Source organism: Acomys minous (genome assembly GCF_964271855.1).
Source record: "Acomys minous genome assembly, chromosome: 8".
In the NCBI taxonomy this organism is placed as follows: domain Eukaryota; kingdom Metazoa; phylum Chordata; class Mammalia; order Rodentia; family Muridae; genus Acomys; species Acomys minous.
The window spans coordinates 112,343,486-112,368,431 of NC_140489.1; the positions used below are offsets into that span (position 1 = coordinate 112,343,486).

The window sequence follows — 24,946 nt, forward strand, 5'->3', positions numbered from 1 at the left end:
TTTGTTTGTTTGTTTGTTTGTTATTTTGGTTTTCTGAGACAGGGTTTCTCTGTATCGCCTTGGCTATCCTGGACTCATTTTGTAGACCAGGCTAGCCTGGAACTCACAGTGATCCACCTGCCTCTGCCTCCCGAGTGCTGGCATTAAAGGTGTGTGCCCACTGCCAGCAAGGAGCATTTTCTGTAACAGTTTCAATAGCACCTAATAGAAGCAGGGGTCGAATACCACACCCTGTATCTTTGTAAAGTCCCCTGCCATAAGTGAATTCTGTAGAATCCTTCCTCTCCAGCATCCTCTCTGGCTTTGCATCTCTGCCTGTTCCATAAGCCCCTTTTCTGTCAGAAGTCCTAATTCTCCTGTTCTGGTTGCGCCCCCCCCCCCCTTAGCTTACTTAACTCCAGAGCCTATCTGCCGGGATGGGCTAGAGGCTGCGTTTCTCGTTTCTCTTGCAGTTCTCACAGCTCCCACCCCCACTTTGACAATGGAATACATACTCTCTTCTCACGCAAATCCAGTCATTCTGTGTGTGGAAGTCCTGATCTTTCCCCTCCTGCCTAGTAGCGGGCTTGGCACGAACAACTGGTCAGCTCATGGTTGTGGAGCCGGGCGTCTAGGGGGAGATGTGACATACCTTGATAGAGACAAATACTTTCTGAACCTCATCCCTGGAGCTCTAGGAACAGGGGCCTTTGGGTTCCATCGGCTCAGGATAACCCCCTCCTGTGTGCATACCTACTGTGTGCATACCTACTGTGTGCATACCCATTGCTCATGTTCCTCTCCTCACCACCTCTACCTAAGGCCTTCTTCCTCTCTTCTTCCCATTGATTCAAATCCTGGGCCCCCTCTTTCCAAACGTTTTTTCCAGCCTCTTGGTTGACAACACATTTTGCATTTATTTATTTATTTATTTATTTATAATTTTTCAAGTCAGGGTTTCTCTGTGTATCCTTGGCTGTCCTGGACTCACTTTGTAGACTAGGCTGGCCTCGAACTCACAGAGATCTGCCTGTCTCTGCCTCCTGAGTGCTGGGATTACAGGCGTGCTCCACCATGCCTGGCTTTGCATTTTAATTTTTTTAAAAATTATATTATTATTAGTGCGGTCTTGTAGAGGAAGGAGGAGAGGCGGAGCCATCTCACCAGCCCAACAACATGCTTTGTTTGAATGATTCCTTATGTGACCCAGGCCTTTCTTTATATCCTTCTGACAGGAAGTACAGACCTGGGCCAGTATGTTCAACCAGGTATGGTGGTGCACACCGTTAATCCCACCACTTGGGAGGCAGAGGCAGGCAGATCCTGAGTTCGAGCCCCCCCTGGTCTACAGAGCTAATTCCAGGACAACTAGGGCCAGGGCTGCACAGAGAAACCCTATCTCGAAAATACCAAACAAAAGAAATACAGAACCAGGTAGGAGTACCACTTCTACAGAGGCCTGGTTTGAAAACAAACAACATAGTGACTCCAGGAACCCCACAGCAGGACTGTTCTGGGGAGACCTGAAGCCGGCTGAAGACCATGGGAAAGAAGGTTTAGTCAGAAAAACATTTCTCCTCAGTTTTTCATAAGACCTGGCTGCTTACTGTCAAACCAACAGAGCACCCCAACACTGTGGTGGTGGTCGGGGAAGTGTCTGGGGCTGGAGATGTGGCTCAGAGAATTAGAACCCAGAGCTACCCAACTCACACATACCTTTTCTTTATACCAAGACAAGGCTTCTCTGTGTAGCCCCAGCTGTCCTGTAGGTGAGGCTGGCCTTGAATTCAGAATACCCTCCTGCCTGGGCCTCCTGGAGTGCTGGGGCTAAGGATGTGCATCACCACACCTGCTTGAACATACCACACTTTTCTCAGAAGAAAAGTTAAGCTGCTTAGAGCCACTTGTAGCTCCAGGTCCAGCAGGTCTGATGTCCTTTGCTTACCTTCAAGAGCACCTGTATTCATGTGCATATTTCTACACACATGCACACGCTTAAAAATATAAACAGCCAAGTGTGGTGGTGCACACCTTTTATCCCAGTACTCTGGAAGTAGAGGCTGGTGGATCACTGTGAGTTCGAGGCCAGCCCGGTCTACAAAGTGAGTCCAGGACATCCAAGGCTACACAGAGAAACCCTGTCTCAAAAAACCAAAAAATAAAAATAAAAAAAGAACATATATATATGTTCACACACACACACACACACACACACACACACACACACATATGTAAACAAACTGGACAGTAGGACCGTAGTTTGCATGCCTTTAATCCCCGCACTCCAGAGGGAGAGGCAGGAAGAGGTCTGAGTTCCAGTGCACCCTGGACCACACCCTTGGGAGGCATGTCTCAGTGGAAATGGCAGTGGCCATGTGCTCCATCTCCAACATCCCTACAGAAGCATCTCAGCATCCTAGAACTGCCTCTCTCCAGCCTGCCTGCCCGCTCCTCCTCCACACCCGTAACTGGCTGAGGTCAGCCTGTGATACCATTGCCCAGAGAGGCCAAGATCTCGTGAGAAGTTGTTTCTGAGGGTCCTCAAAGGCAACAGCTCATGGCTCCCCTGTGAAGCTTCTAGAATCTTCATCCAGTTTTTATCTCCTGCATCTTTCTTGCCCAGGTTCTGTGGCCCAGTTCTGATTCCCGTCACAATGCAGTTTCCTGGCCTCTTTCCTCCACACTCAAATGCTGCTTGTCTTATCCCACAGGGTGCATCATGCCGGAAGTGGACGGACCCTGGAAGTATACACCACCCAACCTGGCGTCCAGTTTTACACAGGCAACTTCCTGGATGGCACTCTGAAAGGCAAGAGTGGAGCCGTCTATCCCAAGCACTCTGGTTTCTGCCTGGAGACCCAGAACTGGCCTGATGCTGTCAATCAGGTAAGGCTGCAAGCTGGCTTGTCAGAGTGGCGTTGACCCACAATCGCTCAGCATGGCAGGTCACAGCACTCGAGTCGGGCTGTGTAATTAAAGCTCATGTTCTTGCTTTTCAATGTAGACAGCCACAGAAAACCCACAGCTAAGGAACCGGTAAAAGCGCGAAGTTTGTTGGGCGCAGTGGTGCACGCCTATAAATCCCAGCAGGCAGGAAGGCAGAGGCAGGTGGATCTCTGTGAGTTCGAGGCCAGCTTGGTCTACAAAGCCAGTCCGGGACAGCCAAGGCCACACAGAGAAACCCTGTCTCAAGAAAAAGGGGGCGGTGGGGTTTGCAAACTTTGTACCATCAACATCGTTCTTCAGTGTTTCTCGTCACTTCTTATTTTCTGCACTTTCTTGGGGAGTGGGAGGTGTGTAGCGACATGCCACGGTGGTCAGAGGACAACTTGCAGGGCTTAGTTCTCCTCCATGCTGGTTCCAGTGATAAAACTCCGGTTATCAGGCTTGCCCTCAAGCACCTTTACCTCCTGAACGGTCTTGCCAGCCCACGTCCACTCTGTTTGTTTGTCTGGTTTTCGACACAGGGTTTCTCTGGGTAGCCCTGGTTGTCCTGGACTCACTCTGTAGACCAGGCTGGCCTTGAACTCACAGAGATCCGCCTGCCTCTGCCTCCCCAAGTACTGGGATTAGAGGCGTGCGCCACCACCACCTGGCTCACATCCACTCTTTGAAGAGGCCCTCCAAATCCTTCCTCCCTGTTTGTTTTCTCCTTTCCTCTCTAGGTGTTACTTAGAGCAGTGCTCCTCACAGTGTCATCCATGGGGACAAGCTTGTGGCTTACTCCGGAGTCAAGGCAATGCTTCCCGTAGCAAGTCTTGCTTTGACGAAGCAGGCCTGGTGCCGTGGTAGATTTCTGTTAATTTCACTGAAAGTCAGCAACGCGCTGTCCTCACACTGGCACCAGTCCACGTCCACTGGCCCGGAGACTAGCACAGAAGCAACCCCACATGCCTGTGTGTATAGCTGGTAAGGTCTAACTGCTGATTTCTTTCCACAGCCCCAGTTCCCTCCTGTGCTGCTGGGGCCCGGAAAGGAGTACAACCACACCACCTGGTTCAAGTTCTCTGTTGCTTAAAGAAGACTGAGGACGAGACCCGGCTCAGGGCCAGGCTGGTCCCCACTAGCCGGCCTCCTATCCAGCGAGGGCTTGGAAGCTTTAAAGTGGCCCCACGTCTTATGCCTGGTGGCTGCTGTAGTAGCTTGAATACTGATGTCCTCCCAACAGCTGTCTTCAGGCCATGTCTAATGACCAGCTCTGCTCTCTGTCCAGTTCAGGTGGCAAATTAGCTCTTCTATCAATGCCCTCATCTAAGGTCTGATCCTCGAGGACAAGTGATCCTCGAGACTCTCCTGCTGTTGCTGTTATAGGCTCCGTCTCTCCATCCAGACTCCATCTTGTCTGTTTTCCTTAAGCCTTCCTTTCTTTGATGGAACTCCCCTTGTTTTCTTGTCTCTTCTTTTACCTCAGACCACTCTCCTCCCAGAAGTTAGTATAACAGTTTTAACCAGGATTTGGGTTCAGGCTATGAGAATTCAGGTCCTCCTCTGTGCTTCTACTTCAGTTTGCCTAAACATTCCTAGGGTCACTGAAGGACAAGCAGGATTTTAGACCCTGCTCCGTCAGCCCTTTCTTCTTAGACTTACTGTAGGAGCTACAGAGGACGCACACACTGCTCTTGCATGAGACCAGCACCCATGTCAGGTTCACACTGCCTATAATTCTAGCTCTAGGGGATCAAGCGCCCTCTTGTGGTCTCCATGAGTACCCACACTCATGTGCACATACACACACCCACCTATTCACAATTAAAAATAATCTTAAAATTAAAAAAAATTCACTTTAGAATGATTAGAGTGATTTGAACTATCTTTTTAGTCTGAGAGATGGTGGTTTAAATGGTAAAATCTAAATATTAGAATAATTTAGGTTTTCCTGCCTTTGAGGCTCACTAGAAGCTCGGCTAAGGTGTAGGAAGGTGCATAGGTGTAGAAGGCGGGAGCTGAATGAGAGCAGCTCACACAAACAGTGCCTGCAGCAGTAAACTTCGCTCTAGAACTAGATGCTACGTTGAGCCAAAATGGCTGAAGGCTCCTCTTTTCCTCTGTGATTACTGATTTTGAAAAAAAAAAAAAGTTTCTTAATACCTGCTACAATCAGTTGAAATAAATCCAAATTTTCACCTTCGGGAGACTCTTGTTTGTTCACTGTGTGTGTGGGGTGTGTGTGTGTGTGTGTGTGTGTTCGTTCAAGTGCACATGCATGCTCCATGTGTGCCTATGTGGACGCTCTAGGAGGATTTGGACAACTTCACGTTTCCTCTCAAGTCAGTGTTTTCACTGAAACTGGAGCTCGCCTTTTTTCAGCTAGGCTGGCTGCCAGGAAGCCTCATCTGTCCTCTGCCACTCCCCCTATACCTGGGGCGAGAGCTGTGCACTACCATGCCCAATCTTTCTGTGTGGGCGCTAGGTATCTGAGCTCAGATGCTCATGCGTGCACAGCGAATACACTTACTTGATGAGCCATGCTTCCAGCCTGTCTTCTCGCCTGTGACACAAAGGGACAGGAAGATGACTTCTGCAGAGTAGGACCTAGAGCTGATGTCAATCAGGTTCTTTTTCTTCTGGTCCAGGGTCCCCCAATGATGCTGGAGCCCCAGGAAAGGGTGCATAGTAAGTGCTTCAGATGACCCAAAGTGAGGAGTCTGGAGCATCTGCTCAGAGCTCCTGACAATCTACTTTGATCACGTTCTTTGAGGACCCTCTGTGTAAATAAATCATTACTGTTCCCATTGTGGGGAGCTGTTTCCTCCTAGAGAGAGGACAGAAGCTCCTAAAAATCAGGAAGTTCTGAAAGTTATAAGATTTGCAAGGTCCCTCCTTCCAGGTTATAGAAGCAATGTATTGGTCAGGGTTCTCTAAAGTAATGGAAATTGTGTGTGTGTGTGTGTGTGTACATATGCATGCTGTGGTCCAGCTAAACTGAACAGAAGGTCCAACAATCCAGTAATTGTTCAGTCCACAAGGCTGAATCTCTCAACTGGTCTCCAGTATACACCAGAATCCCATAAAAAGCTGTAATGCCAGCAAAGGAATGGATTTGCTAGGGAGGTGAGAGCAAGCAAGCAAGGAACAAATGCTTCCTTGTTCCATGTCTTTATGTAGGTGTCCAGGGGAAGGCATGGCTCAGATTAGCAGAGGATCTTCCTGTCTCAGAAGATCTGGGTTAAGGTGGATCTTCCCACCTGAAAGATCATTAGAAACAGACCTTCTCAGCCAGGCGTAGGGTCACACGCCTTTAATCCCAGCACTCGGGAGGCAGAGGCAGGCAGATCTCTGTGAGTTCGCGGTCAGCCTGGTCTACAAAGCAAGTCCAGGACAGCCAAGGCTACACAGAGAGACCCTTCCCACTTTAAATCTAGCAAAACTCCCCCTGTAGTGTGCCCTTCCATTTCTGGTCTCAGTTAATTGGGTGCAGCCAAGGTGACAACCAAGAATTGCTGTCAAAAGCCGTAAAGAATCCGTGGGGAGAGGAGACCCTGCAGCCAGTGAAGCTGCCTGAAGGATGTACAAGGGACTCCATGTTACCTTCCGTGAAGCTGTCATCCAGGACTGCATGGGACCCAGCAGTGACACAGCTGCTTCTGCCTGCCCACATCCTGTAAGTAGCCCCAGCCCCAGCACGATCTGCACTCTGCAGGTAAGCCTGATGAACTCCCTGACCCACCAGGTTGGACTTTAGACAGTCTGTGCTTGGTGCTGTAGGAACCAGGCCCGACTGGGCTGCCTGCCTGTCTTGCTGTTTCATGTCCTGTTTCTAGCAGCTTCCATATCTGTGTTTATCTTGGTTAGCTAGTTGTGTTTACTGCTCTGAGAACGCACCCCTCCCTTCCTCGAGACTTTTCCTCCTGTGTGTGATTACCTCTTGAGGGATTTCACCTGGGAGGAGGAGTCCTGTTTTGCTGCCTATTAGAATGCTCTTTGGAACTCTAGAATGATGGAGAATAATAAGCTGCTGCCGCGGCTGCTGCCCTCTTAGCACGAAGGACCCGCTGTGTTAGTGTGTGTGTGTGTGTGTGTGTTAAATCCGCAGTCCCTCGCCCTTGACTCGGTACCGCGGTGGCGCGGGTGCCACAGGTGCTGTCTGGGCTGGAGAGATCTCTAGTCTCCTCAGGAAGAGTTAACGCAGCAGCCATCTTACAGGGTGCTCCTCCATAACTAGCTATTCACTGTAACTTTGTCATAATGGTTGAATTTTGAGTGGATGCTTTCATCTGACCTTGAAAGGTAAGGCGGGTGTTGATGCTGTGGTGAAAAACAGGTCGTGGCAGATCCAGGGTCAATGTCTATATCCTTTGATAAGAGGCCTATTGGCACTAAACACAAGAAAAACGAAAAGTCCTGTTTTTTTTAGGGAGGGAAAAATTATAATTCATGTCTTAGTTACTTCTAATTCTGTAACAAAGCATCGTGGCCAAGACAAATTTATTATACAAGTTTATTGAGGGCGTGCAGTTTCAGAGGGTGAGTCCGTGACCATCATAGGGGGTGAGGCAGGCAAGTGTGGCGCTTGAGCAGGAGCTGAGCTCCTATGTATCCTTATCTACAAGTAGGAGACAAAGGGGAAGAGCAGTTAGGGCTGAGGGTGGCATGGGCTTTTGAAACCTCAAGGCCCACCCCCAGGAACACACCTCCTCCAATAAGTCATGAATCCTAATCTTTCCCACGCAGCTCCACAAGCCAGGGATCAAGCGTACAGATACACGGGCATGTGTGTGCCATTCTATTCCAGCCACCAGAAGTTGCAATACTGATAAGTAGAGAGTTTCTGCCCAATTACCACTGGCACAAGCATTAGTTAATACTACTTCAATAGAGGGGAATTTGATAGAATCTATCATCATTGCAAAAACTCATGGTCTTAGGCTGGGTGGAGTGTCTCGCACCTTTAATCCCGGTACTCTGGAAGCAGAAGCAAACAGATCTCTGAGTTGGAAGCCAGCCTGGTCTACGTAGTGAGTTCTAGGACAGCCAGGGCTTTGTAGAGAGACCCTGTCTCAAAATAATAAATTAATTAATTAATAATAAATCAATGGCCGGGCGGTGGTGGCAGCGCACGCCTTTAATCCCAGCACTGAGGAGGCAGAAGCAGGTGGATCTTTGTGAGTTCAGGGTCAGCCTGGTCTTCAAAGCGAGACCAGTAACAAAAAAAAAAATGTTTTTAAATAAATGAAGCCTGGCTTTGTGAGAATTCTGAGTTCTTGTGAGAAAACAAGAGTCTTGTGACCTCGGTTTCTTCAAAACACAGACTTGTTCTTAGAGTGTGTTTACGAGCTCCTCTCAGGTGCAGCAGATGGGAGTGAATTTACTTCCAATTACTCATTATTGCTTGCAGGTGTTATCCAATTGAGTGTTTCTATTCCTCTATGGAAAAACATGTTTTTTGCCATGTGTGGCTTCTCGTTGTGATTGTATGCGGCTTGAACTCATGAGAACTTTACCCATGTGACCGTTCTTAACCCCCCGGAGTATACATTGTCTGAGGCTCTGACTAAAGGTGCCTGAGCGTTTAGTTGGCCTTATTTACCAGCTCTGTTCCCCCACCTGACTAGCAGTAAACAGGCAGTTAAGAGCACTTGTGCTTTTCCAGAGGCCTGAGTTTGGTTCCCGACAACATGTGTATCAGGCATGTTTGCAATCCAGCCCCAGGGGACCTCCTGCCTTCTCCTGGCCTCTTCAGGCACCCAAACATGTGGCATACATTCACAGAGATGAGCCTAAAAAGAAAAGAAACACTAGGACAAGCATGTAAAGGCAGTCAGAATGTTTATCAAAATGTAATTGGGCTTTTACATTTTTATTTTATTTTTGGTTTTTCAAGACAGCGTTTCTCTATGTAGCCTTGGCTGTCCTGGACTCGCTTTGTAGACTAGGCTGGCCTCGAACTCACAGTGATCCACCTGCCTCTGTCTCCCGTGTGCTGGGATTAAATGTGTGCGCCACCACTCCCGGCCACAATGTGATTGGTAATAATGAAAAATTTAATCTACCAAATGAATGCCATCAACACAGGAAAATAAGTGACTCAATGGTTAAGAGCTCTGTCTGCTCTTCCAGAGGTCCCGAGTTCAATTCCCAGCAACCACTTCATGGCTCATACAATGTGATCTGCTGCCCTTTTTTGCTATGGAGGTGTACATGCAGATAGAGCACTCATATACATAAAAATAAATATTAAAAAAAAAGGAAACCCTGCCTCAAAAAAGCAAAACCAAAACCAAATACAACAACAACAAAAGCCAAGTTGGGGTCAGGAGAAAGGGAAAGCAGGCAAGTATTACTAGAGACCTAGGTGGTTTATATTGAGAGGATCAGGCCAGGGGCAAGGTCGGGGAGTAAAGCACTGGCCTACTAAGTGTGAGGACCTGAGTTTGAATTTCCAGCTTTCCCAGAAAGCCAGGAGCTGTCGAATGTCCTTGCAATCCCAGTCCAGAACTGCCAGAACTTGTGGGTCATCTAGCCCAGGGTGTGCAACAGCAAACAGAGACTCACGAAGCTGCCCTCTGACCCCCATATATGTGTGCTGTGTAGACACACACACACACACACACACACACACACACACCATGACAATTATAAATGTATGTACCTAACAGCAAAGCCTTAGGAGGCTTTGAAGCAATAATCGTGGCTAGAGTCATAAATTGCCTCCGCCATGGCACCCTAGGCCTAACTTAATAATAGTTCTATGAAATACTGCTTCAAAGTTCCTGAAGAGAATTTTCCCCCCAGTTTCTTTCTTTTAGCACAGTGACCTCTACTGGTACACCTGTAGATTAAAGCACAGTTTCTGCTGTTTTGTATTTGGCTAGAGACACCTAAACACAGCCCCTTAGCCACACTAGTGCTTTTTCCTCTGTACAGCCAGGCTAATGTCAGTTTCCAGTTAGGAAACAGAGGCCCAAAGCATTGGTTCTCAATCTTGTTGTATTAGGCTCACCAGGAGGCTTTTGAACTAACTTGACTTATCCATTTGTGTAGTACAGAGGAATATTACTTCAGAACATGGCTCTTCTGGCAGGGGGTCACATCCAAACCCCTTCTAGGTCTATGTGATCAGGTTGGCAAGAGATCACATGCAAAGACCTTTTAGGTCTGTGTAATCTGTCTGGAACAAACATGCCTTTTATCCAGGAGACAGAGGCAAGCAGATCTGAGTTCATGGCCGGCCTGGTATAGAGCAAGTATGAGGTAAAGAAAAGCTTGGGTCTAGGCATGGAGGTGCAGGCTTTTAATCCCAAACAAAGGTAAAGTTAGTTTGTAGAAGGAAGCACTCATGTTTGAAAGTGATGTCTAATCGAGTGGCAGAAGAGTTATGAATCAGAGAAGATTCGACAGAACAGGAGATGCACACCTCTCATGAGAAGAGAGGGGGAAGGGAAGCCACTAAGCTACTTGAGGCAGTTTTTACGAGGACAGTAATAGAGAGATGGGTTGCAGAGAGAGAGAACTCAAGACAGAATGAGCCAGAAAATGAGAAGCCAGAAGATTAGAGCAGATGGCTGAGTCAGTTTGAGGTCAAGCAGAGAAATTCCGGCCTGGCGAGAGAGACACAAGATTAAATAAATCAGCTGGGAGAAGAGTTTGAGCCAGAACAGCTGAGTTGAACCAGCCAGCCCAGAGCTCAGAAAGAACAAGTAAGGGTGAGCTCATTAAGCAGTAAGCCTCAGAGGCCGAAACATTCGAGGCCTAGATTAGATTATATAGAGGTTAGATGCTTCCAGAACTAGGCCTAGGCCAGCAGGAGGCAGTTAGCCTCCCACATAACAATTGAGCCAAAAGAGTAGTTACTTTTATGGTGTAAAATGTTTTAAGGTCCTTAAATTATCCTCCTGAAAACAGCAATGAGAGCAATTGCTGTAGCCGCTTTTGCTACTGTCTCACTATGGTCACCAATATTGCATGTTCCAAGCACACAAATGTGTTGATTCCCTAATCCGCAAGCACCTTTTTTCATTAATAAGTCTCGGACAAGTCTTCCAGACCATAAGCATTAGTTTGATATCTTAGTCGTGGTTACTATTGCTGTGATAAAAAGAGGGACTAAAAGCAACTCCAAGAGGCAAGGTTTTATTCGGCTTATGCTTCATCATCCCAGGAAGTCAGGACAGGAACTCAAGCAGGGCAGGAGCCTGAAGCCAGAAGCTGGTGTCGAGGCCATGGAGGGGTGCTGCTTAACAGCTTGCTCCTCTGTGGTTTGTTCAGCCTGCTTTCTTTTTTCTTTTCTTTCTTCTGAGACAGGGTTTCTCTGTGTAGCCCTGGCTGTCCTGAACTTCACAGAGATCCACCTGCCTCTGCCTCCTGAGTTTTAGGATTAAAGGCATGCACCAGGGGAACTGGAGAGACAGCCTGCTTTCTTCTAGAACCGAGGACCACCAGCCCAGGAATGGCACCACCTACACCTAGAATGGGCTAGGCTTTCCCACTTCAGGCACTCATTAAGAAAAGGCCCTCTAGGGCTGCCTGCAGCCATATCTTTTCTTTTCTCTGCTAGGGTTTCTCTGAGTAGCACTGGCTGTCTTGGACTTGCTCTGTAGACCAGGTTGGCCTCCAACTCACAGAGGTCACCTGCTTCTGCCTCCGGGGTGCTGGGATTAAAGGCGTGCACCGCCTTGCCTAGCTCAATAGACATGTTATTAACCGAGTCCTTAAACCCCAATCCAGACACTTTCAAACCTTAGTCTTTGTGAAGCACAAGCCAGGGGCCTTCAGCAGGATAGGAGGTAGCTGACAGTCATGAAATGAAAGCCCCTGCACCGTGCTCTCACCAGCTCTGTAGACCTGCTGCGCATACCTTTTGCACAGCAATTTCCCAATGTTTTCTGAGCACTGCTTTTTTGTTGTTTTTTGTTTTTTTTGTTTTTCAAGACAAGGTCTCTCTGTGTAGCCTTGGACTCACTTTGTAGACCAGGCTGGCCTCTAACTCATAGCGGTCCACCTGCCTCTGCCTCCCGAGTGCTGGGATGATGATGATGATGATGATGATGATGATGATGATGATGATGATGATGATGATGATTTTGCTTTTCAGGACAGGATTTCTCTACTTAATAGCCCCGGCTGTCCTGGACTCACTTTGTAGACCAGGTTGGCCTCAAACTCAAAAAGATCCACCAGCTTCTGCTTCCCAAGTGCTGGGATTAGAGGCCTGTGCCACCACACCCGGCTCTGATCAATACTTTCAAGACCAGAATTCAGGGTTAGCCCAGATGAGAATATTTTGTGTGTGGGTGTTTTGCTTGCATGTATGTATGTGTGCTATGTGCATACAGTGTCCACAGAGACCTTGAGATCCTCTCGGACTAGAGTTACAGATGATTGTGAGCTACCATACCGATGCTGGGAGTTGAACCTGGGCTCTCTGGAAGAGCAGCTAGGGCTCAACAGCTGACCCCCTGTGCTACAGCTACAAAATAGAGCCTAAGGAGACAAAGTCGGTCTCATAAGCACCCAAACAAAATATAGGCTTTTAGTTGATATAATGATTAAGTTCCAATTTCATATGCTTAGCTTATAAAAATTAATTAGAATCCAGGTGTATACACCTTTAATCCCCACACTCAGGAAGTAGAGGCAGGCAGATCTCTGAGTTTGAGGCCAGCCTGGTCTACAAAGTGAGTCCACGACAGCCGAGGCTACACAGAGGAACCCTGTCTCAGAAACAGGAGTTACTGTTATTATTCAAGTAATTGATTTATTCACCATTAACATTTTCACTCAGAGCTGGTCATGGTGTCATAGCCCTTTAACCCCAGCACTCAGGAAGCAGAGGCAGATGGATCTCTCTGTGAGTTCAAGGCCAACCTGGTCTACAAAGCAAGCCTAGGACAGCCAGGACTGTTACACAGAGAAACTCTTGTCTTGAAAAACCTTTAAAAAAAAAGTTTCACTCAGGTACCTAAATGTTAATTGGTATGTATAGGCAATGAAATAAAATATAGGTAATTGCCTGGGTGTGGTAGCACATGGCTTTAATCCCAACACTCGGGAGGCAGAGGCAGGTGGATCTCTGTGAGTTCGAGGACAGCCTGGTCTACAAAGAGAGTGTCCAGGACAGCCACAGCTGTTACACAGAAAAACTCTGTCTCAAAAACCAAAAACCAACCAAATATATATTTAGGCAATTAATAAACAGAATAGTGCCTGATATGCAGACCAATGAACAGAAAATACTTATGTAAATTGAGTCCCACTGGCAAAGTTCAAGTATATTGAAACTAAGGAAATTAAAACAATCTAAACACATGGAAAATTGCCAGAAAGGGTTGATTAATGTTTTTACCATAAATTTAAAAAGGAGGGGAATAGCCAGGCGTGGTGTTGCGCGCCTTTAACCCCAGCACTCATGAGGCAGAGGCAGATGGATCTCTGTGATTTAGAGGCCAGCCTGGCCTACAGAGAGAGTCCAGGACAGCCAGGGCTCTGTGTAACAGAGAAACCCTGTCTCAAAAAAGAAACAAGCAAACTGACAAACAAAAGGAGAGGTATAAAGAAAAAGATAAATACGGAGAAAGTAGACTGAAGTATGTTAAATGTATGAAAATGTTCTAAGCATATTATTTCGTATAACTAAAATGTAGTAATTCAAAAGAAAAACACTGTATTGTAATAAGTTTTCAACACAAGGTCTGTTAAAATCTTAAATTTGAAAACCCACCCAATAGGAAATAAGGGACCTCCTGAATGCCTATATATTGCCACCAGGGGAAACTAACAACACCCACCAAAATTTAAAATATACACATATCTTTGACCCAGAAACTTAGGATCCTGGATATACATGCTCATCCAAGCAAAGATAAGTAACTACATTCACTTAAATGTGGAAATAGTAATTAGAAATCACTCAAGCCCATCAGTAGGGAACTGGATTTCCATTACTGCTCTCCTCAAAACCCCCTCTAGGAAAGCCAGGCAGGTAGCGCGTGCCTTAAATCCCAGCACAGGAGCAGAGGCAGACAGCTGTCTGAATCTGAGGCCCATTTGGGCCTACACAGTAAGTTCCAGGACATCTCAAACAAACAATAAAAAACCAATTCCAAGTCACAGGATATTTGATCCCGTTGTGAACCCCTAGATTGTGAACTGGAAACCCCTGTTTGTTTATTGTTGTGCTGTGGCTCAGCCCCAACACACACCTTTAAAGCAAGAGTTTTCTGTTGACTGTAAACAAGTAGCTGTGGTGTGGCTCAGCGCTGGCACACATCTTGAACCCAAGAGCTTTCTGTGAATAAGAGCTAAAGTCAGCCACAGCGCAAGAGGTGGAACAAGCAGCTAGTTGATAGGGATTAAGCAGAAGAAAGCACAGGAAGGAGGGACGCTGCGGTGAAGGGTATTAAAATAGAGAGCACTGGAAGGAGAAAAGGCCTTCTAGTTTGTCAGTGGAGTAGGAAGGTCAGCTGGGCGCTTTCTCTGCCTCGCTGAGCTGTCAGGTTTTCAACCCAGCATCTGGCTCCTGAGTCTTTATTGGTAAAATCGAATGATTGACATTTTGCTGAAAAACAATTCTATTTGGGGGTGGGGGGGTAAGGCTATAGCCATGCTTGGTAGTACAGACCTTTAATCCCAGCAAAGACAGGTGGTTCAGTGCAAGTTCAAGGCTAGCCCGGTCTACGTAGCAAACTCCAGGCCAGTGAGAAACTTGTCTCAAAAACAAAAAGGGGTGCTGGAGGGATGACTTAGTTGAGAAGAGCACAGTTGCTCTTACAGAGGACTCAGTTCCCAGCACTTATACTGTGGCTTACAAGCATTTGTAACTCCAGTTCCCCACTGCCCTCTTTTGACCTCTGTATGGGCACCAGGCACACATGTGGCACTCATACATACATGCAGGCAAAACGCTCATCTACATTAAAAATAAATGCAGAAGAGGCCAAAGCACCTCCCCCCCCTTTTTTTTTTCCGAGACAGGGTTTCTCTGTGTAACATTGATTGTTCTGGACTTGCTTTGTAGACCAGGCTGGCCTCGAACTCACATCCATCTGCCTGCCTCTGCCTCCCGAATGCTGGGATTAAAGGCGTGTGCCACACCTGGCTGCGAAAGCCCCTAAATAGAACTTTCACAAGAGGAAATGTTGAGCAGATGCTGCACAGCACATGCTGACTAGAGAAATGAATGCTCTGACACAACACCGCCACACACTGGCCAAAATCAAAGGACAGGGCACAACAGCAACTATGGCAGTTTACTGCTGGATATGAGAAGGTATGTCTCTTGGAAGTTGGCAGTTTCTTATAAACACACAGTGAGAGCTCTAGAGGAATCTAGGAGAGCATGGCTGCTTGTATTCTCTTGACTGAAAAACTATCTTCCTCTACTGGGGAAGGTCATCCTGTTTGACTAAGCTCATAGTGTGATAAGGGAGGGAGGTGAGACCAGCCATATTAATACGATATAGGTCAATTGTGTGACAGATCACCTTCATATACAAAAGTAAACGTGATCAGGCTCCTTGCTATTTACTCAAAGGTGTTAAATGTCTACACTAAGTCACCACTTTAATGGTAGTGTACCTTTATTATTACCTATATTAGTAACTTACCACATTTTCTGGCATATAAAATGACTTTAACCTCTGCCCCCTCCCGGCCCAAGCTGAAAAATCCGTGCCAAAATCAGGAGTCATCTTATATGCCAGGTACTTACCTGCAGCTTGCTTCCTATGTCTGGCACATACAGTGGGGGTGCTGTGGCCAATTCCCTGCTGTGCTGGATTGGCTCTCTACCAGAACCCACCCAACTCCAAGGGCTGCAGTCTTTTGGTTGAGTGTGGAACGCACCTTAAAGGGGCAGGCAATGTAAATTGGCACTAGCTGCAATTAGTGACTGGTTGTCTGTGCCTTGCTTGCAAATAGACACATGCCCAAGTCTGTTGCACAGGGTGTGTGTTGAGGGGTAGTCTCATACGGTGAGTATATTCCAAACACTATTTTAACTGAAAAGGCTGGGAGGTAGTCTTTTATTCCAGGAAATACTAAGACACCCTCTAGCAAGCAAATGGAACTGAATACCCAACTATTAGCACTAGGAGGTTAAAATGCTAATACTAGGTTACAAGGAAAAAGAAAAAAGCTGGGATTTGATACATCGGTAGCTGAAGGCAGCAGCTGGATCACCTGAGCCCCGCCTCTAACTTTTGAAGGGTTCAAAACCACAAGGATTAAGTGTTCCTTATTCCCTGCTAGATGAATAAACCAATACTAACTTCTGAACCCAGAAAGATGGAGGTAATAATTTTGTTGTAGAAACCTATTTCCTTCAGTAATTACAGTAAACAGAGAATAAGAACCTCACATTTTGTTGAGTTTACACCTAACTCAAAAGTCTGATCCAGTTAAAGCAGTTATTTTCTCCAAGTGTTCAACCTGACTACTGTTGCTTCTTTCCTTCATTTTAAAACTAAAAGCTCTTGCCAGGCCTGGTGGTGCACATCTTTAATCCCAGCACTTAGGCAGAGGCAGGAGGATCTGAGTTTTAGGCCAGCCTGGTCTACAGAGTTCCAGGACAGCCAGGGCTGCACAGAGAAATCCTGTCTGGGAAAATCCAGTAAGTAAAATTTTGTTTTTTTCCAAGACAAGGTTTCTCTGTGTAGCCCTAGCTGTCCTGGACTCACTTTGTAGACCAGGCTGGCCTTGAACTCACAGAGAAACCAAAAATAAATATCAAAAAAAATTATAACACTTCCAGTCTTGGGTAGTGATGGTCACAAAGACCTAAATTACAGACTGGAACTGCATCTGAGAGCGTACACAGAACAGAAGCATACTGGCTCACACAGCCAGGGCATTCTTACAAAAGCACAACTGTTTACCTGAGATAACTTTTTACTCCATCCCATCCCTTTAGGCCCTATCTAGAATGCTATACTAGTTAATCTTAAAAAGCTACAGAGTTGATTCAACTTTTAGCTCAGATATACTTCCAAAGACTGAGTATCAGGATTATTTGTTCAATCTCTGCAGATTTATTGTTGAATAAATTTTTTAATTTTTATCGAATACAGAACAATTTAACGCTAACCAAGTGCAACAGATTAAGTCTGCCAATTATACATCGCTTCATACCAACCATGTATTCAACCAAACTCTAAAAACAAAGATTCCAAATGACTTTCAACATACTAGTGACCACTCAGCCAAATAAATTTGAGGCAGATCAGTATTCAAGTTGCAATACTATCGAACAACTTTGTTGAAAAAGCCTAAAATGGACAAGGACAGACTCCTGTGCTACTTGTTTTTACACTAAGGCTAAGAAAGTTAAAAAGCTTGTTAAAAAAAACAAAAACAAAAACAAAAATTTGAAAATGACCATTACTGCCCTACTATGCTTAAAATATTTAAAGTCTGACTAAGAACACACTATACCACTCTAAGGTTTACCAGATACAAAAAGAGAAAGCAACAAAAAACCAAAAAGCCCCCAAACATAACAAAACTTAGCTACATGAAATGCTAAAATATGTAAGGTTTACAAAACTGCTTTGTCTCTAACATTTTTACTTGACATCTCTTTATACCAGCTTGGCAAAATAGAACAGTGTTTGTCAGGAACTGAAAAATCTAGCTCAGATATTAACAGGTTTTTGCACAGATAAGGCAGTCCATTAAAAAACAAAACAAAACAAAACAAAACCAAGAGCATGGGGCTAGATCATTTTGCAAAGCTGGTTTACAGGGTTTTGTTCCAAATTCAGACAATTCTTCAAACATGCATTTTTTGGTATTAAATTGGCTGTTTGAAAAGAAAAAGTACAGTGAGCAGAATCATCCTAACGTAATAGTCTTTAAAAACCAGATACTAAAAATATCTCAGCCTCTAGAAATCAAGTTTCTTAATGACATTTACTTTAGTAACTAGTTCCTGTCATGCATCCATTTGTAGGCTAAATCGGTGGTCCCTCTAGCCTGAGGATTTGAGATTGTTAGTTTGACTTCTACTTAACACCAATTCTCAGAGATCTGCCGTGATGCATTCATGCTATTACAAGGACTCAAGATCATCTTACCCAAAGGTACAAGGGTAAAATGGAATTTTCAAAGTCCTTTAAGATACTGGCCAGTGTTATGGAAGTTAATGATATTGATACTTAGTCAATACCATTAACTTTGAATACAGGCCCATATAAATATGGTCAATAACAATTGTCTGGACACCTGATGCTTACCCAATTGAAAAGTATTAATATTGAACACAAATCAAAAAAAATCTAGTTAGAAACATTTTATTTAAATGTGCCAAATAACAACCCACATTTCCAGACCATAAGATGTTAATACATTCAATAAAAACAATATTTTACTGCTGTGAATTTTACAGAGTAATAATAATCCAGATCCATTCTCCTTAGATGGTTGATCCTTCCTAGGTTATACTTTACAGACATAACAAATCCCTTATAATAATGTAAACAAAATAACTTTTCCCTAACGGGTGAACTTGAGAACTTCAGTCCATTCTTTCAGGACTTGCACTTCTTCGAGGACTTCCTGATGGGGAACGACTAAAAACAAAGTTTGGAACCAATTAGTGTCATGAAGCTTTTTCTTGTGTACAAGTTAGTATTTCAATACATTCAAAGAGATCAAATTCTTTTTGGCCCAAGACTAAGCATAACCAAATGTACATTACATATCCACTCTTAACGTGCTTGGTATTTTTTCCCTAAAGCTTATTTTAATTATGTGTGAGCTATGTTCACATGAATGCAAGCGCCTGTAGAGGTCAGAGTATTAGACCCCCCACCTGACATGGGTACTAAGTTCTACTTGTTCTGTTAATAGTAGTATGTGCTCTTAACCACTGGGCCATGTCACCAACCCCATAATCAGGCTTTTAAGAACCACTCTAGTCAAAACTGCAAGGATACATTAAATAAAAATATGTGAAGCTGGGCGTAGTGGCGCACGCCTTTAATCCCAGCACTTGGGAGGCAGAGGCAGGCGGATCTCTGTGAGTTCGAGGCCAGCCAGTCTACAAAGTATGTCCAGGACAGCCAAGGATACACAGAGAAACCCTGTCTCAAAAAACCTTAAAAATTAAAAAAGAAAGAAAAGAATTTGGGGTGATGGTGGGTGGAGTCATTGAAGGGCAATGAGAAGGAATAATTCAGTTTCAACATTTCAATTTGCAACTATTTTCAAGATTATGTTTTTTATTATGTGGCTATTTCCCTTTCAGCTACTATACACAGAGGGAAAATGTTTCTTAAGCATGACATACCTACAACTGAACTGAAAACACTCAACACTAAAAACACCTTAAATTTTCCTAACACTTATGGTTATTTATTTTCAACTTAAATTTTAACTAATACAAAAATAAAAAGTCATCATTTAAAAAATGTCCCCAATCTATACAGCACCAATTCTCCAAAGAGTTCAAAGACCACTAAGTAGGCAGTTAAGTTCTTTACGAGGCCATATTTTGACAATATTTGGCAACAAAACATTTAGCTTACCTTCTTTTAGGAGATGGAGATCTGGATTTTGATCGGCTGTTAAAACATGAGAAATTCTAGTAAGAAAAAACACTAACGAATCTCTTTATAGTCCTACTACAAAACAAACACCAAAATTATCCTAAAATGTCACGTTGAACTAAAATTTCAGTGTCTATCTCAGTTCCTCTAAAAAGTCAATTTTTTGTTGGTTTTTTTAAACCGGTTTTGTTATGTAACTCTGGCTGACCTGGACTTGTTCTGTAGACCAGGCTGGCCTCGATAAAAAGCCAATCTTAAAGGGCCCGTATTTCCATAAAATGAGTGAACTGCTGTATTACAGTTCATTTTTACATTCTGCTATAAAGCACATTTCTCAGAAAGCTTCTCTATGTGCCTACCTCTTTTAAGGGCCTCTTAACCTCCTAAGTAAAATGTCACCCAACATTAACTTCTCCTGAATTTGGCTAATAGGCCATGTATAAATGAAGTTCTCAGTTGAGTTAACAAGGTACGGTTATTTCTACTTAACACTCAGATTTTGGGCTAACACCCAAGTTTCAGTAATTTACAATACTTTGATCTCTTTGGATATTGGTGCTATATAATTGTAAGAGCACTGAATGAGATAAAATCTGACCCTACCTGCTTCTCGGTCGTGAAATGGACCTGGATCTTGATCTTGACCTTGAGCGGGATCTTAATGAAAAAGGAAAGGGGACACAATTATACAAGAACTCCTTTGTAACCTTTCCAAGTAGTATAGACAGGACAGAGAAACAGAGACAACTGCTGTATGACTTACATCAATCCGATGTACAAATGATACAACAAGGAGGTTTCAAACAAAGAGAGCCACTATTTCATAGTTTTCCTTTTCCTTTCCTTTCTTTAAGACAGGGCTTCTGTTAATCTTGGCTGTCCTGGACTCACTTTGTAGACCAGGCTGGCCTGGAAGTCACAGCAATCTGCCTGCCTCTGCCTCCCAAGTGCTGTACAGACCCATTTGCAAACATGAATAGCCAAGATTAACAGGTGGTTCCACTTGAGAATACTACCATGACTTGACCCCTTAATATGTCAAAACTAGGCTGACCGTGTATCTTTTAAAAACCTTGGGACACTATAATTAAACTGATGTAGAGATGGTTTAGTAATTTTCTCCAATTGTTAATCCATTAATTATGGTACTTAAAGGTTTTAATATTAACCAGCAGTAAAGCCCAGTGGCCAAGTGCTTCTTTATCTTTACTATAAATTCCTTATTTATAAAATACATTTTATAACCTTTTAAGGCCTTCTATAAAGGAAGTTGACATTCACTGAGAATGTTATGTTTGAGTAGGTTAACACCACCTTCCAGAAGTCAGAGACTTGTGGGAATTGGTTCTCTCTTCCCTCTATGTGGGATCCAGGATCAAACAAGTTGTCAGGCTTGGTGGAAAGCTCTTCTGCCAGTATTCTTTGGCTGGCTTGCATCATGCTTGCCCAGATTATTTATTGGAATATTATTTTTCTGGTCTGAGGTGGACTATATATACCTCACTATGCCCCCCTTCTATTTCTGTCTCAGTCTAAATGCTGTGAGTACAGGCATGCACCACACTCAATAAACAACCTTCACATTTCAAATATTTTGAAGAACCTTATTTGAATCAAGATACTTCACTGTGTCATTAAGATGTGACAGTCCATCTACAAGTAAGCAGGAAAAAATGTGTTACATACTGGAAATACCTCGATCCTTTTATAGAACCAGACCTAGATCTTCTGAGTGAAGCTGATCTTGATCTACGAAGAGACACAGACCTTGATCGTCGAAGAGATGCTGATCTTGACCTAAAAAATAAAAGTAGTTTTAAGCCCATTTCTCTCATTTTCCCACTTGCTAAAACTTGAATTTTACTAGGTTTCTTACCTCCTACCCCGGCTCCTGCTGCGTGAGCGAGAGTATCGCCTTCCCCTGGATCGAGAATGTGATCTAGACCGTGACCTATTTTTCAAGTTAGAAAAATAAAAAATATTAGACGATAACTCAGTTTTAGTGTTTTTGTACCTCTGCTGAAATCAAATCTCAAAACTATTTAAAATTCAGTATCTCATTTGGAAAAAGTCTGGGCCTATTAATTTTTTTTTTTTACTACCTAAAAAAAGATTTGTTAAAAGCTGAATTACAACTTAGAATTACAAATTATAAAACGCCATAATGTGTATTTAAAATAAACCTTGCAAGTTTGCAGGTCGACCCTCTTTGGCCCATGGTCTAGTAGTAGGTCTAGTAGATCTAGACGATCTAGAAGTATCTATAGCCGATCGCTGCATCTAGTTGTTTTCTTCAATCTAACGACGATCAAACTGACAGCCAAAAGAGCCAGGTGAGGCTTGATTGACGCAAGAAGATTTTTCTAGTTGGGAATGTGGTCAATCTGGTGTTCCTCTTTCTAAAGCGGAGGGGGCCCCAATTGTAAGCCAAATTTACTGTTACGGCGATCACCGACTCAAATTTTCTGCCCTTTAAAGAATAAGGTGAAGCTAGGTGTAGATGACTCGAGGGGATCTGGCCTCTTATGCTGATCACCTCAAGGTCTAGGAGGATCTTAATTGTCGGATTTGCAAGGCGCCTCAGCATGATATCATAAGGCTCGTGACATTCTGAATCAAGGCGACTGACTCAAACGAAGAAACCTGAAAGGTTTTGACCAGGTTGATTATTAATATATTAACATTTTAATTAAACAAAAATTGTAAAATACACCTGTACAATTAACATTCAAGTTTATAGAAAAACACTAGTTTCTGCCTTGCTAATAAAAGAATTTGATTAACTAGAATACCAACCATTCCTTCATTAATTAAATACCTGCTTCTTCTTCGTCGGCTATAGCGGTGACAGTCATAAGCATAATGTCCCTTTTCACCACACTCATAGCATCTATCATTAGGATCAAAGGGACGACGGGCAGGTGGCCTATCAAAACGAGATCTCCGAGGCATGCCTGTAGATAGTTCAACCCTCACTCGAGAACCACAAATCACCCTATAAAATGTTAAGAAAATGCTAATGTTAAAATATACACATGAGCTTAAAAGAATTAAACTACTAGCCGGGCGTGGTGGCGCATGCCTTTAATCCCAGCACTCAGGAGGCAGAGGCAGGTGGATCACTGTGAGTTCGAGGCCAGCCTGGACTACAAAGTGAGTCCAGGACAGCCAAGGCTACACAGAGAGACCCTGTCTCGAAAAAACAAAAAAACAAAACAAAACAAAACAACAACAAAAAAGAATTAAACTACTCATTCTTCCTAGGAGCTTTGTCCTTGTTTACAAACCTCTTCCAATTGCACCCTTTTTTTGTTTGTTTTTCGAGACAGGGTCTCTCTGTTAGCCTTGACTGTCCTGTACTGCCTTTGTAGACCAGGCTGGCCTTGAACTCACGGCAATCTGCCTGCCTCTGCCTCCCGAGGTTTCTCCTGTCTGTCCTGGACTCAACTTGTAAAGAGATCTGCCTGCCTCTGCCTCCAGTGCTGGGTTTAAAGCATATGCCAGCACCCATGGCTGATAATCTTAAAATTATCAAGTGCCTGTAATTCCACCACTTGAGAGGCTGACAGATTGGCCCTAGCCACCACCTGAGCTACACTGTTGAGTTCCAGGCCAATACAGGCCAGAGACACACTATCAAAAAACAACGCTCCTCCCCCAATCTATGATTAGTACCAAGATGATTTATCTAGCCCCCAGGAATATTTTAAACAAACTTGAAACAACCCACTTACTTCCCATCCAATCCTCGAACTGCATCTTCTGCATCTCTGGGATCTTCAAACTCCACAAAGGCAAACCCTGGAGGATTTCTGGCAATCCATACAGTCCTTAAGGGCCCGTAGTAACTGAATGCCCTTTCCAATTCTCCTTTACCAGCACCAGTTCCCAGGTTACCAACGTATACCTTGGTTTCTGTTCAAAAACAAACACAACAAATGTTATTCAAAGTGTGTCTCAAGTTTGAATTCGTTCCTTTAAAACAAACCATTCTTTAAAAACTGCCAAAATACATGTTTTGCTTTGGAGACCTTGATTGCGCCAGCTTAGTGCCCTACTACGGGGACACACTACAAACATTTACGTATGTATCACTCAAGGAACTCTCTTGCCACAGCTTCCCTCAGGCAGCTGGGACTAAAGGCCACCATGCATGGCTTCTTTTATTTGGCTCTCCTCAAGCATTAGTTTTAGTCTTAACCTCGTGAGATACTGAAAGCCAGTCTCGTGACCAAATTCTGTAGTTCCTATACGACAGAAGCGCTGGAAAACTCTTGCTAAGGAGGAGTGGTGGACTAAGGCGTTTGGGGTGGGGTGGCCCCGGCCCCGCCCCCCGGTCCCGGCAGCCCCGGGCGAGCCAGCGCGCGGACTCCGGTGGCCCGGCCCGGCGAGAGAGGTCTACCGGGAAGAGCTGGGCCGCGCCGGTTCCTGTCTTCCACGGTAGGCGCAGGCTCACTCAAGTCCCCGCCCCTGAGCCAGAAAGCCACGCTTGAGATGACTAAAAAATAATAAAAGAAGGGGGGGGGGGTAAAAAATAAAAAAAGAAAGAAAGAAAAAGCCGTCGCCGGTCGTAACGGTCTCTCCCTCCAGTCTCCCAATTCAACCAACTATTGGACGCCGCGCAGCTCGCAGCTGCCAGTGTCGCTCCGTCTCCAATCCAAGCCGAATCTTAACGCCCAGCTCTCCCCGCTCCAGTGGCGGGAAAGCGCTGAGGAAATGCGCCACCATGGTCGTCAATGTGCTCAAAATGGCAGCCACGGCCGCCGAGGGCGGGGGGGGGGCGGGGGGAGAGGCGGGCGGCAGCGCCGAGAAAGGGCAACGCCACGGCAGCGGCGACCCCACCAGGCTTCGGGCTGGCCAGGAGCCCCAGACGGCCCAGCGCCCCGGCCCTACCCTGCACCCATGCCCTCCAGTCCCGCTCTCCCTCCTGCACCCCGCCCCCGCGGCCTCGGGCTTCGTACGGCGTGCGCCCGAGCCGCCATTACGCACGCGGAATAACCGTCTCCAACCGCCGCGCCGACCCTTACGGCCTCGCTCTGCCAACAGCACCGTCCTCCCCTGGGCCTTGGCCGCTTACCTCCTCCATACCGCCCGTAACGTGACATGATGGCCGGCCCCGCGTACTCGGCTCTAGTTCAGGGCTCCAAGCGCGAGTAGCACGGAAGCGGCGACGCGAAGCTCCCACGCCAACGATCCCGGCGGCACTAACAAGGAAGAGGCCGGATCCGCGCTTATATACGCGGCGGGCGGGGAGGCCTTTTTTTTTTCTTGCGCATGCGTCGTGCTAACGTTCTGCGCGGCACAAAGGAGCTGGGCGGAAACAGCCTAGAGGCGGGGCGGAGGGAACTAAGAGGCCCCACGCCGAGTGCGGGCGGAGGGATACGTTTCCATGGGAACACCGAAGACCTTGCCCCCCCCCCCCTTAAACCCGTGGCCTTCGGGGCAGCGTCCTGCTCCCTCCCCTCCCCTTCCCCTTTCCCGAACCC

At 45.3% G+C, this 24,946-nt stretch overlaps 2 protein-coding genes across 7 annotated transcripts in view; one reads left to right on the forward strand and one right to left on the reverse strand.

Annotated features, from left to right (window-relative positions):
• Positions 1-5,109, forward strand: part of GALM (galactose mutarotase) — a 52,143-nt gene extending 47,034 nt beyond the window's left edge. For 2 of the 3 annotated variants that reach the window (XM_084791242.1, XM_084791243.1), the window contains exons 6-7: positions 2,691-2,865; positions 3,920-5,109. In XM_084791242.1, the coding sequence (XP_084647368.1) occupies positions 2,691-2,865; positions 3,920-3,997 (253 nt within the window). In that variant the 3' untranslated portion in view covers positions 3,998-5,109. The remainder of the gene's footprint in view (positions 1-2,690; positions 2,866-3,919) is intronic. The other variant, XR_014780832.1, reaches the window with a different exon arrangement.
• A 13,078-nt stretch (positions 5,110-18,187) lies between these two features.
• On the reverse strand, positions 18,188-24,708 carry SRSF7 (serine and arginine rich splicing factor 7). Of its 4 annotated transcripts, none has more exons than XM_084793130.1 (8): positions 24,538-24,707; positions 23,195-23,375; positions 22,279-22,455; positions 21,337-21,411; positions 21,156-21,257; positions 20,064-20,117; positions 19,440-19,475; positions 18,188-18,482 (listed from the first exon to the last, which is right to left on the reverse strand). In XM_084793130.1, exons 1-8 carry the CDS (start codon positions 24,563-24,565, stop codon positions 18,428-18,430), a joined length of 708 nt encoding a protein of 235 aa, XP_084649256.1. In that variant the 5' UTR covers positions 24,566-24,707; the 3' UTR covers positions 18,188-18,427. The 4 variants fall into 4 exon arrangements, with proteins under 4 accessions (XP_084649256.1, XP_084649255.1, XP_084649258.1 ...); XM_084793129.1 differs by having other exon boundaries at positions 21,147-21,257; positions 24,538-24,704; XM_084793132.1 differs by lacking the exon at positions 19,440-19,475 and having other exon boundaries at positions 24,538-24,708.
• Positions 24,709-24,946: the final 238 nt, after the last annotated feature.

Bases quoted from the DNA above. Each gene is read 5' to 3' on its own strand.
- SRSF7 (XM_084793129.1), bottom strand. From the start codon at position 24,565: ATGTCACGTTACGGGCGGTATGGAGGAG. The intron at 21,412-22,278 runs GTATTTAATTAA...CTTGAAAAATAG, and splicing joins AGCCGACGAAGAAGAAGCAG to GTCACGGTCTAGATCACATT. The intron at 20,118-21,146 runs GTATGTAACACA...TTTTTCATTAAG, and splicing joins AAAGGATCGAGGTATTTCCA to ATCCCGCTCAAGGTCAAGAT.